Source organism: Mustela nigripes, chromosome 5, assembly GCF_022355385.1.
Source record: "Mustela nigripes isolate SB6536 chromosome 5, MUSNIG.SB6536, whole genome shotgun sequence".
Classification (NCBI taxonomy): domain Eukaryota; kingdom Metazoa; phylum Chordata; class Mammalia; order Carnivora; family Mustelidae; genus Mustela; species Mustela nigripes.
Window position 1 is genome coordinate 143,008,819 of NC_081561.1, and position 12,705 is coordinate 143,021,523.

At 44.0% G+C, this 12,705-nt stretch overlaps 1 protein-coding gene across 3 annotated transcripts in view; it reads right to left on the reverse strand.

Annotated features, from left to right (window-relative positions):
• Window positions 1-12,705, reverse strand: part of PRKN (parkin RBR E3 ubiquitin protein ligase) — a 1,295,868-nt gene that overhangs the window by 35,297 nt on the left and 1,247,866 nt on the right. For all 3 annotated transcript variants that reach the window (XM_059401391.1, XM_059401390.1, XM_059401392.1), the window contains exon 10: window positions 9,903-9,986. In XM_059401391.1, the coding sequence (XP_059257374.1) occupies window positions 9,903-9,986 (84 nt within the window). The remainder of the gene's footprint in view (window positions 1-9,902; window positions 9,987-12,705) is intronic.

Consider the following 12,705-nt stretch of genomic DNA (forward strand, 5'->3'; position numbering starts at 1 on the left):
CATACTTGCCTTCCTGGAATAAATCCCACTTGATCATGGCATATGATCCTCTTCCTGTATTATGGAATTGGATGTGCTAATATTTGGTTGAGGATTTATGGATCTATGCTCATCACGGATATTGACCTGTAATTTCTGTTTTGGTAATTCTCTCGTCTGGATTTGGCATTAGGGTAAAGTTGACCTCGTAAAATGAGTTTGGAAGTATTCCCTTTCTATTTTTTGGAAGTATTTGAAAAGAACTAGTGGCAGTTCTTTACACATTTGCTTGAAGTCACCAGTGAAGCCATCCTGATCCCGGACTTTTGTTTGTTGGGAGGTATTTTTTGTTTGTTTATTTTTAAGATTTTAACTATTTATTTGACAGAGAAAGAATGAGTGGGGGTGGGGACAGAGGCAGAGGAAGAGGGAGAAGCAGACTCCCTGCTGAGCAAGGAGCCTAATTAGGGCCTCTATCCCTGGACCACAAGATTATGACCTGAGCCCAAGGCAGAAGCTTAACTGATTGACCACCCAGGGGCTCTTCTTGGGAGGTTTTTGTTACTGATTCAGTCTTCTTACTGGTAATTGGTCCATTCAGATTTTTTATTTCTTCATGATTCAATCTTGTATAATTGAATTGTATGATTGAATTGTATGTTTTTTCTTCTTTTCTTCTAGGTTGTCCAAATCCAGGTGAATAATTGTTCATAGTTTCATGATCTTTTGTATTCCTGTGGTATCAGTTGTATGGTCTCCTTTCATTTCCGATTTTATTTATTTCAGACCTTTCTTTCTTGGCAAGTCTAGTAAAGGTTTGCTAATTTTGTTTATCGTAAAGGTTTGCTAATTGTGTTCATCTTTAAAAAACCCAGCTTTGATTTTACTGTTGTTTTCTGTAATCTTTTTGGTCTCTGTGTCATTTATTTATTTAAAGGTTTATTTGACAGAGAAAGAGCAGGATAGCATAAGCAGGGTGAGTGGCTGGGGGAGAGGGAAAAGCAGGATTCCCATTGAGCAGTCAGCCTGACAGAGGGTTTGATCCCAGTACCTTGGGATCATGACCCAAGCTGAAGGCAGTCGCTTAACCAACTGAGACACCCAGGGTCCCTTCTGTAGTATTTATTTCTGCTCTGATCTTTGTTATTTCCTTCCCTCTACTCACGTTGGGCTTGGTTTGTTCTTAATTTTGTTGCTCCTTGATGTATCAAGTTAGATTGTTTATTTGAGACTTTTATTGTTGTTTCTTGAGGTAGGCATTTCATTTCAGTTTGAAGAACTCCCTTTAACATTTTTTTCTAAGGCCAGTCTAGTGGTCATGGACTTCATCAGCTTTTGTTTTTCTGGAAAACTCTCTCTTTCAGTCCTAAAGGACAACTTTGCTGTGTAGAGAATTCTTGGTTGGCAGTTTTTTTTTTTTTCTTTCAGTACCTTGAATATATCACCTTACTCCCTTCTGGCTGGCAAAGTTTCTGCTGAAAAATATGCTGACAGTCCTCTGGGAATTTCCTTGTATATAAAAAGTTGCCTTTTTCTTGCTGCTTTTAGGATTCTCTTCTTGTCTTTAACTTTTGACAATTTACAATGTGTCTTGATAGGGATCTCTTTAGATCTTATTCAGTACATTTTGAACTTCCTGGATGTGGTTATCTGCTTCTTTTACTAGGTTAGGGAAGTTTTCAGCCATTATTTCTTTGAATAAGCTTTCTGACTTTCTCCCTGCTCCCAGTAGGACCCCTAAAATCTAGATATTGGTCTCCTTGATGATGTCCCATAAGTTCTTTAGGCTATCTTCATTTTTAAAATTCTTTTAAATTTTTCTTTCTTTCCTTTTTTTTTTTTTTTTTTTTTTTTTTTTAAGATTTTATATATGCTCACAAGAAGGGGGAAAGGCAGAGGGAGAGAGAGAAGCAGGCTTCCCACTGAGCAGGGAGTCTCATGTGGAGCTTGATTCCGGGACCCCGAGATCATGCCCTGAGCCAAAGGCAGATGCTTAACTGGCTGAACCACCCAGGTGCCCCTGAAATTCTTTTTCCTTTTTTCTGCTCTGGTTGGATGAGTTCCACTTGACTGTCTTTGAGCTAAATGATCCCTTCTTCTACTTCATCTAGCCTGATGTTGAACCCCTCTAGTGTATTTCTCAGATCAGTTATTGTATTTTTTCAGCTTTGTGACTTTTGTTTGGTGTTTTTTTTTTTTTTTTTTCTATCTCTCTGTTGGAATTCACAGTTTATTCATGCTTTGCTTTCCTCACATTGGAGCATCTTGATGACTGTTATTTTGAACTCTCTATTGGCTAAATCACTTATCTCTGTTTCACTAAGATTTGTTTCTGGAAATTTATCTTGTTCTTTTGTTTGGTATATATTCCTCCATTTCTTTATTTTCCTCAACTCTCTGTGTTGGTGTTTGTGCATTAGATAAAACAGCCACCTCTCTCATTCTTAATAGAGTGGTCTTATGTAAGAGACGAGTCTTGTTAATTAACCCGACCCTAGCTGTCTCTCAAAACTTTGTGTCTGTTCAAGCCTCCTTCTTTGTTCTTCATGGCTTCTCTCATAGTTGAGGGTGTGTCAAGACCTGTCAGGATACCAAAGGGGAGGACTGCATTCAGCACCTAGATGCAGGCTAATTAGAAGTGGAACCTTTAGGCAGCAGTGGGAGAATATGCAGTTAAGCCCCTTCCAGGGAGAAACTGGGAGATGGATGTTTCTGCTTTTTACCTCTGTGCTGAGCCCAATATAGAACCAGAGTGGTGGTGGTGCTCTTGCATCTGTTATGAACTGTTTCTTTGTTTGCCACAGTCTGGTGGGTATGGTGATCGCAAATCCCCTTGGCTGTTAAAGTCAGGTGATCAATCCAGGTGCCTGGACTTTCGGTTGAAGCTGTGAAAACTAGCGTGCCAGAGATGTGTGTACAAGCTCCTTCCAAGGAGATACTGGCCACTTCCTTCATTTATTGATAGGCAAAAGGGAGGTGGGAAAGTATCTGCTGGCTTCAATTGTCTCTGGGGAAGATTGCAGTTAGCCCTATGCTGTCTGTTAAATTTGAAGCCTTGCTCAGATGGCAGCTTTTAAAGTATTTTGATAAACCGCTTTTAAGAAAAATGGGAGACAGTATTTTTTCCTGCTTCTTCTGTGCTGAGCCCTGGGGACAGAGCTAGTTAAGAACTGCTTCTTTGTATATCATCAATCCTCAGTTTGTTTCCTGAGATTAAGAATCTCTTATGGTTTGTCTCTGGTTTCATCTCGTTTCATTTTTTCCCTCCCTTCCCTCATGATCTTCTGCCTTGTTTCTCAAATTCCTCATATCAGTGGGATATGATATGAGATCATATGATATATCATATCACATAATAATTGTCTTTCTCTGATTGACTATTTTGCTTAGTATAATACCCTCTAGTTCTATCCACATAGTTGCAAAGGCAATATTTCATTTTTGATGGCTGTATAATATTTCATTGTGTACACACACACACACACACACACACATCATATCTTCTTTATCCATTCATCTGTATGGACATTTAGGCTCTTTCCATAGTTTGGCTATTGTGGACATTGCTGCTATATGTGGTACACATGCCCCTTCTGGTCACTACATTTATATCTTTGGGGTAAATTCCCAGTAGTGCAATTGCTGGGTCATAGGGTAGCTCTATTTTCAACTTTTTGAGGAACCTCCATACTGTTTTCCAGAGTGGCTGCACCAGCTTGCATTCCCATCAACAGTGTAGTAGGGGTCCCCTTTTTCCGCATCTTGCCAACATCTGTCATTTCCACACTTGTTGATTTTAGACATTCTGACTGGTGTGAGGTGGTATCACATTCTGGTTTTTGATATGTATTTCCCTGATGCCAAGTGATGTTGAGCATTTTTTCATGTGTCCGTTGGCCATCTGGATGTCTTCCTTGCAGAAATGTCTGTTCATGTTTTCTGCCCATTTCTTGATTGGATTATTTGTTCTTTGGATGTTGAGTTTGATAACTTCTTTGTAGATTTTGGATACTAGCCCTTTATCTGATATGTCATTTGCAAATATCTTCTCCCCTTCTGTCCATTGACTTTTGGTTTTGCTGACTATAAAAAGCAAAAGCTTTTTATCTTGATGAAGTCCCAACAGTTCATTTTTGCTTTTGTTTCCCTTAACTTTGGAGACATGTCTAGCAAGAAGTTGCTCCAGCTGAGGTCAAAGAGGTTGCTGCCTGTGTTCTCCTCAAGGATTTTTTTTTTTTAAGATTTTATTTATTTATTTGACAGACAGGGATCACAAGTAGGCAGAGACACAGGCAGAGAGGAGGAAGCAGGCCCCCTGCCGAGCAGAGAGCCCGATGTGGGGCTCGATCCCAGGACCCTGAGATCATGACCCGAGCCGAAGGCAGAGGATTAACCCACTGAGCCACCCAGGCGCCCCTCTCCTCAAGGATTTTGATGGATTCCTGTCTCACATTGAGGTCTTTCATCCATTTTGAGTCTATTTTTGTGTGTGGTGTAAGGAAATGGTCCAGTTTCATTATTCTGCATGTGGCTGGCTTATACCCCTTAAACAAATAATACATTAAAAAAAGGGAATTGTTTCTTTGTTTGCTACAGTTCTGTGGGACTCATGGATGGCAGTCTCCCTGGCTATCAGAGCTAGGGATCAAAAAACCATCCCTTGAGTAAGTGCTACAGAAGTTGGGGTGCAGATTTGTGCACAAGATCCTTCCAAGAGGACACTGGAAGCTTTTGGTGGATTAAAGGGAGAAGGTGAGAGAGGCACCCTCCTGTTTCCTTGGTCTTTGAGGACAATCACAGCCAATGCTTAGTGCCTGCTACATTAGAAGCCTGGCCTGGAAGCATCAGCTTTGAAAGCATGCAGATAAATCTCCTTCGTGGACAGACTGGAAGATGGGAGGCTTTGCCTGCTCCCTCTGTGCTGAGACCTATGAGGACAGACGTGGTGACTGCGGTGTGCCCCACAGGAATTGCTTCTCTGTTTGCTAGAGTCCTGTGGGGGGTCTCACAATCACAAATTTTGTTGGTTTTCAGGACTAGGTATTTGACACCCAGTTTTAACAGTTGGGGTGCTAGATGTAGGGTCCAAACCCTTCACCCTTCTGGGAGAAGCTGGGCATTGGGGGTTCTGTCCTGATTGTATGTCACCATGCCAGGAGTGGGGTTTATGGTAAGAGTGTGTCTTAACCTTTCCTACCCATTTTGATGTAGGTATTTTCTCATTCATCCAGTATGTAGGAATCACTCAGCTAGTTTCTGGATCTCTTTTGGAGGGCACTGCCCCAAGTGTAGCTGTAGGCTTGGTGAATCTGTGAGGGCAGGAAGCTCAGGAGCCTCCTATGTCACCATCTTGGATGACTCCTCTCCACCATTCTTGGAGAGTGCTTTCCTGCCTTCATAGTGAGAAGGGAGGTTTGGGGATGAAGGAAAAAGCTGTCTTCTTTGAGAAAGCACTTAACGAGTACCTACTATGCCCTAGGCATCCTAGGCACTGGGGGTTATAAAGACAAAAGTGAAGAGACAGGGAAACAATATTTCAGTGTGATGGATGCAGAACAGAAGTATATACAGGTGTCTGAGAGCTTCAAGGAGGTAGTGGAGCAGGCAGATGGCTTCATGCAGGAAATGACATATGATCTGAGTCTTGAAGGTTGAGTAGGAGCTTGGCAGGCAGGGACATGCACACTTCCTTTAGACACTGTAGATCTATTACTCAGAGAGAGCAGCCACTGTCCCCAAACTACTTTAATCGGGTACTGCCACTGGAAATGATTTCCTTTGTGGCTTTGGACAATGCCATTAAAAATCCCGAAGTCTCAGTTTGCCTTCCAGTTGGATAGGGAGAGTAACATCTACTCCTTGAAACCACTGGGAAAATGAATCAATTTATGTGGTCTGCAAGAGCAAGTGTTTACTTATTAGAAAGCCTCCGGAGGGAACATGTGGAGGACACGGGGAGGAGAGCAAGTTGGCAGGAACAAGGGAAGCAAGTGAGACTGGACTCTCATTAGCCTGGCATGGATTGATCTTCTGTCATGATTTCCCAAACTCCCAGCAGTCTCAACCTAACGCTTGTTCAATATTTTAAAACCAATTTAAACCCAATTTTTGAGTTTGCTTTTTTTTAAAAAAAAATATTGCATTAATCAAAAAATGCATTAAGTTTAGGGTCAAGCAGCCTAACTGTTGGAAAAAAGCTGATTGGGCCCCAGGAGACATGGACTAGCTTGGCTGCATAATGTAATATCAAAGACCAGAAACTACTCAGCTTTTGATGGTGAACAATGGAGAGTAGCCACAAATACTGAAGGGGAAATCCTTACAGGTGAGTTGAATTGAAAGGAAATGGGAAGAGGGTTCATGAGGGTATTTTGTTAGCATGAGAAAAATTCAGACATGAGGCTGCATCCAAAGCCTTCAGTTCCAAGGGGTGAGGTTGCAATTAGCTCTGTATTGTTGGATGCGTGGTGTCCTCCTGTCAAAGATTTCATGTCAGTGGAATCGCAGAGGTCCTCTGCCTGGGGATCACTGCCATTTGAAAGAAATACAAGGAACAGAAAACAAATCTGTCCTATTAAAATAAGAGTCCTTTCTCTTACTGAATGGAATGGGGTCTTTTAGTTTGATGAAGTAGTTCATGTGGTTCATCCCTTTCCATGTCCAAGAGTAGCTACCATTGATATCAGGAGGCTTGGGGGGACTTGGTAAATCAGATCATCAAGAATACACTGGTTATTCTGCATTCTTTCCCCCTCTGGCCTGCCCGTGGAAGGCTGACTCTCCAAGGCTGTGTCCGCTAGGATGCTTTCAGGTTGGCTTTTGGTTGGATGTGGAGACATAAGCAAGAGATCAGAGGGCGGGAGAGAGAAGTGGAGATGTCCATCTTCATTGCCTTCCTGCTTGGGGCCCACTTCTGGTGATGCTGGACCCTCTGAGGTACACCTCATGTCAAGAGGCCCCACCTCCACGGTTCCAGCTCCCAGGGTTACTCTCCGCGTGACACCATTTCCTTTTGTCTCTTCAGGCCTCGGGAGGTCATGGCTGCTGACGCTGCCCTCAGAGGCCCTCCACACTGTGTTGGGTTCTTGTGACTCTTCCTCACCACTGTAGGTCATCCATGACCTTTTAGTTAAAATCTCTTCATGGGCGCATTGGAGTTGGATTCTGTTTCCTGTAGGAGCCTAATCAGAGACATGGGGGGAAAGGGCAGCAACACCCCCAAGAAGTTGCCTTCTGTTCTCAGGCCACGGTGGACAGGCTCCTCCAGTTCAGTTGGTCAGTTTGTTTTGTTTCAAATAAGAGGAGTATGAGGTTGGTCCAGCAGCTTGAGTGAGGCAGGAGGACTTATGACAGGGCTGCCTCTTTCTGAATTCCTCCCGGAGGCAACTCTGTCCTGAATTAGCTATTCTTTTTCTGAATTCCTAGTATACTGATTGTATGGGCCTTGTGGCATCTAATAAAGTCATATAAAGTCTGTGAGAGCAACTACTTCATCCCCAGAGCCTAGAACAAAGCCTGATGGATTATAGGTGTTTAACACATATTTGATGCATGAATAAAATAATGTCTTTTTCTTTATAGATGCAATGATCACTCAAAAGACATCTGTTAAATATCTGAGCACCAGACAAGACATTTGCCTCTGCATCCTTGTCCATGCAGTATTTTCTGCTGGAATTTTTTTAAAAAAATCATCCTTAATCCACTGTCCTTTTGACAGACTCTGATCAACCTTCTGTGACTTTTTTGGGGGAAGGGTTATACAAAGCTATAGATTTCTTAAACTTTGTTTTAGCATATTACTCTTGCTCTATATTTTTTCTCTAAGTCTCCCCTATGACACTTTCATGTGACTCTGAAGAAAAACATATCTGCAGTGGCACCAGGGTGGCACAGTGGGTTAAATATCTGACACTTGGCTCAGGTCATGATCTCATGGTTGTGGGACTGAACCTGGTGTCAGGCTCTGCACTCAGCAGGGCATCTGTTTGAGATTCTCTCTCTCTCTGCCTCTCTCTACCCCATTCCCTTGCTTACTCTCTCTCTAAAATAAATAAATAAATCTTAAAAAAAAAATTCCTTATCTGCAGTTTTCCAGCAGAAAGTCTGGTGGGCACCTGGGTGGCTCAGTGGGTTAAGCCTCTGCCTTTGGCTCAGGTCATGATCTTAAGGTCCTGGGACCAAGCCCTGCATCGGGATCCCTGCTCCCCAGGAAGCCTGCTTCCCCCCCCCCCCCCCCCCGCCCCCTTCTGCCTGCCTCTCTGCCTACTTGGGATATCTCTCTCTCTCTGTCAAATAAATAAATAAATAAAATCTTTAATAAAAGAAAGTCTGGTGGATACAAATGTTTGGTTTATATACATTTATGTACACAAATGTTAGTTTGCCAAATTGGTGGTCTTTGCAGAAACCAGCCCCTGGATCCTAGTCACCTCTGCTTAAGGCCAGCTCTAACTTTCTTTCTCCTACTTTCCTGAGTTGAACAATAAGGTTTTAACAGCTTCAAAAAATTCTGGGGAGTTACCTCAATCTTTAACACTGAGGTTGGTTAGTTCTTTTTGAATGAATAAGGAAGGAGATTATCAGGTAGGTTAGGCACTTGGACAGCTTCAAGGTTAAGGAATTCTCTCCTTCACCTTATGGCTGCTGTTTTCAAACAGACATTAAGGTATCACTTCTTGGAAGCCTTTGCCCATGTTTGTGGTCCTAAGAGTGTACGGATGTAAGTGTACGGATGTACCAGCTTCATTTCTCAGGGCCTTGGTCTAGCCTAGCCCTTCTGGGCTACAGTGGTCCTGAGGCAGGGGCATCTCGGGGTTAATGTTATTCCTGACATCAGCATGCAGTGAGCTTGTATTTGAATGCCACCGGGATAAAATAAAATCACCAGAAAGAGCATTTGCTGCCTCTGTTGCAGAAATGGCAATTCAGATCTGTCTCCCAATATGCTCATGGCCAACATCTTAGAAGCTGATGAGAAGACCTGAATTCACTAGTTATGTTTATTTGGTTATGTTAATATTAGTAAGTAAATCCACAGAGTATCTTAAAAAGATATACTTCTTTATGCTCTGCTTTTAGAACATTCAGATATATTAAATTCTCTACTGTAAAATTAAAATGTTCTGAAGTTTCTATGTCTATTTATGAGGCTCCTGTCAATAAAGTTAACTAAACGATTTATCTGGGCAGACTGGATATTTAAAACCTTGTTAACATCTCTATCAGTGGAAAAATAATGAGCAAATTCATCAACTGTGCTGAAATTTTTACTCCTTTCCTCTAAGGTTTGGTGGATCATAATTAATAAATAGAAGAAAGTGTATTTGCATTTCCCTAAGCCTGATGTAGTACATTGGAGAGTAAGGTTCAGTAAACAGCTCTTTACCTAATCAAGACTGGAATACAATTTAGCATACTTGATGATATTGCTAAAGAACAGTAATATCCTCGTATCACGTAATACGTCTATGCTCATCATTCATGGAGGAAGTTTCACCAATGATTTTACACAAGGCACTTTTGAAAAAAACTATAGATGTGGGATTAAAATTGATTGACCTGATTCAGAAATTGTTACATTGTTTTCTCTCTCCTCTAAAGACTCCTCTGCTCATGCTATGTTCCTTTTCCGTATTCCATACATATACCCCTGGGGAAAGCACAAGCATAACCCAGGGGTCATCTACAGCCCTACCCTGAGGAGGTCATTCTGGGAGGATCGTGGGGGTGGGACAGCCAGTGCCCCATTCCCTGGGGCTGTAGGCTACAAGGCCAATTTTGTGGTTGTTGTTGTTTGTTTTGTTTCGTTTTGTTTTTGATTTTTTCGTTTTTTAGATTGGGACCCTTTGACCTTCAGGAAACAGCTCTTGTCTCGCACCCACATCCCGAGCCCTGTTTTGTGGAAGGAGTGGGCACCCTACCTGAGGAACTGCTCCTGAGGCTTCAAAGAGGGTGCCGCATTCACCTTCATGGTACGCCTCCTTACAGTCCCGGCAGAAGACGAACTGCGGAAGAACACACACATGTCAAGGATGGGTCTGTCGGAGGCTCCCGGCCCTCACATGTTTTTCCTTCTCCAAGCTCACTACAGCCATTCCTCTGACTTGTGTGATGTTTTCTGCGGCAAAGGATTTTTCCAAAAAGAAACGAAGTTATATTTCAATGACATTGTTCACTCTTTACTAAATAATGTTCCAAGCCCTACAGCAGGGTCCCAAACATGGCTGAGTCATATTTCCTATCTTTCTGATGTTTCCAGTCTGGCAGGAGAGACTGTCGTAGAGTGCTGCTGGTGTTAAGATATGAGCAAAACCATGTTATTCAAGGATTTCACATCCTAGATCTGTTTACACACACAGAGGATTTATAAGTTCATGTTAATAGACTTAGTTTTTCACGGAAAGCCTATTACAGGAAGCAGAAATCAATTGTGTCCCCTGCGCATTCATATGGTGAAGTCTTGACCCCCTGTACCTCAGGATGGGAGTGCATTTGGAAACAGGGTCTTTGATGAGGTAAGTACGCTAAAATGAAGTCATGAGAGTCGGCCCTGATCCTACGTGGCCAGTGTCTTTATGAGAGGAGATACTGAGAGATGACCATGTGGGGACACAGCGAGAAGGCGGCCATCTGCAAGTCAGGAGGGAGACCTCAGGGGAAACCAGCCCTGCTGACACCTCACTTCTTGGCTTTTAGCTTGTGGGACTGTGAGAAAATAATTGTTGTTGGAGCCCCCCAGTCCAGGGTACTTTGTCATGGTGGCCAGGGGTAGCCGCTGCGTGGCCTGGAGTGGGTCTGCTCAGCTGGGGATGATGCCCCTGACAAACTTCACACACCACAGAATGGGAGAGACCTGGGGAGCAATTCACTGCTCTCCCTCTCCATCTTCAGGGAAGAAAGCTCAAAAGGGACTGCTGGGAAAGGAAGTTCTCCTCTCACCGTCAGGAACCTGGAGGCCCCTCTAGGCCGACTCTGTCGCTACCAGCCATGCTCCAGAGGGTGTGGCTAAGGTTGTGTGCCCTTCAGCGGACACAGGGGATTGAAGTCATCATTCTGTCCCTGCCCTCTGACACTCCTCAGGAAAGGCGGGTTCTAGGTCCCTTCTGCTTAAATATGGACGTGTTCACTACCTGGCCAACAGCCCACGGTGGAGGCGACCGTAGGCCGGGCCCAGGCCTGAGGAAACGGGCAGCTTCCGTTCTGGCCAGTGGCTCCTGAGGGGCTGGTGTACAGGAACCTGAGCCGCGGGCCACGAGGCCTGGCTGAGCCACCAGCAGGCAGCCGGCACCAACACGGCAGCCCAGCATCAGAGCCATATTTCTAGGGGCCCTTCCAGCCCCTGATGAGTTGCCCCGGACGGCCCCAGGTGGACCAGAGATAAACCCGGCTTTACAGGCGCTTGCCACAATTACAGCCTTGTTGGGAAAAAAGAAAATAGAGCCAAACAAGAACAAGACTGTTGTTGTTTAAAATGACTACGTTTGGGGGTGTTTTTTTAACACAGCCATCGGGAATGGATAGAGTAATGGGAGCGAGAATCCGGAAGACGCAAAAAAGTTGCAGAGGCTTGAGGTTCTCAAATGAATATTCTCCAGCACGAGCCAGGAAGTTAGTGCAGTTTTGTTCAGATAAGACTGTTTGGAACTGATAAATACAACCCCAGACAAACAGGGCCCAGAAAAGTCCAGCTCTATCCCCCAACACATCCCCGCCCTTCCTCGCCTCCGAGAGAACAGCCCGTCCCAAGTGGGTTTCCTTCATGCTGTCTTCACCCCAGAAGCAGGCCTCCCTCCTTCCCCATGTCCAGTTTCTTGTTTCAACAGCTCGTCTGAAAATCGCCTTACTCTCTGACAGACTGAACAAGACAGGCAGGTGTTGGATACGGGAAAGGCCTCTGTAGGTAGGAGGCCATCTACCGTCTAAGTAGTCGTTATTTTCAGAGTGCTGTAGTCTTATTTCTTCTCACAGCAAAGAGACTGGACCCCATTTTGTGGGATTTACACTTTATTTAAAGATTCAGGTTGGTGGGAGACGGGCGTGCCTCAGGTTGTCTTTACGCAACGCCAGCGCCACCGGGTTTTAATTTCTGGCACTTTTTATTTTCCCTGAGCCAAAAGCTAATCCAGTGAACAGCGAATGAAGTGGGTCTTAGGGCTTCCTCTTAAGATGAAAAACAATTAAAAAAAATTAATGTGTCCGCTCATCTTTGCGTTTGCCCCAGAGCCATCGCTCAGCTGTCACGCGCTGTGCAAGGAGACACACAGCCTGGACGGTTCAGTCGCGGAGAGGCGCTCACTGGGTGACTTCAGCCTAGCGCCTTCCTCAGAAGCAAGTCTGATCTCTCGGCGTGACAGGGAAAGCGCTTCACATCTTATTAGCTAGTGGATGAGATATAAAATCAGTTTCATGGTAGAGGAACACCCTGGAGGTTGATCAGTTTGTCAGAATAAATAGGCCTTTCCTGACACAAAGACATTAAATCCCTTTCACGCTGGGACTGCGAGGAATGGACTAAAAACGTAACAGAAAAGGAAGAGCGCACGAAGAGCGGCAGCATGGCAAGAGGCACGCGGAGGCTGGGCGAATCGTCTGGTGGGGATTTCACATGCGTGTACTTGCTCATCGGCTTCCATTCCGACAGTCTGACTTCGATGTGGGGCTGTCATGCTGTGGGCTTCCTGGTTAAACAATTTGCATCTTTCGCAAACAAAATGGGGAAATATC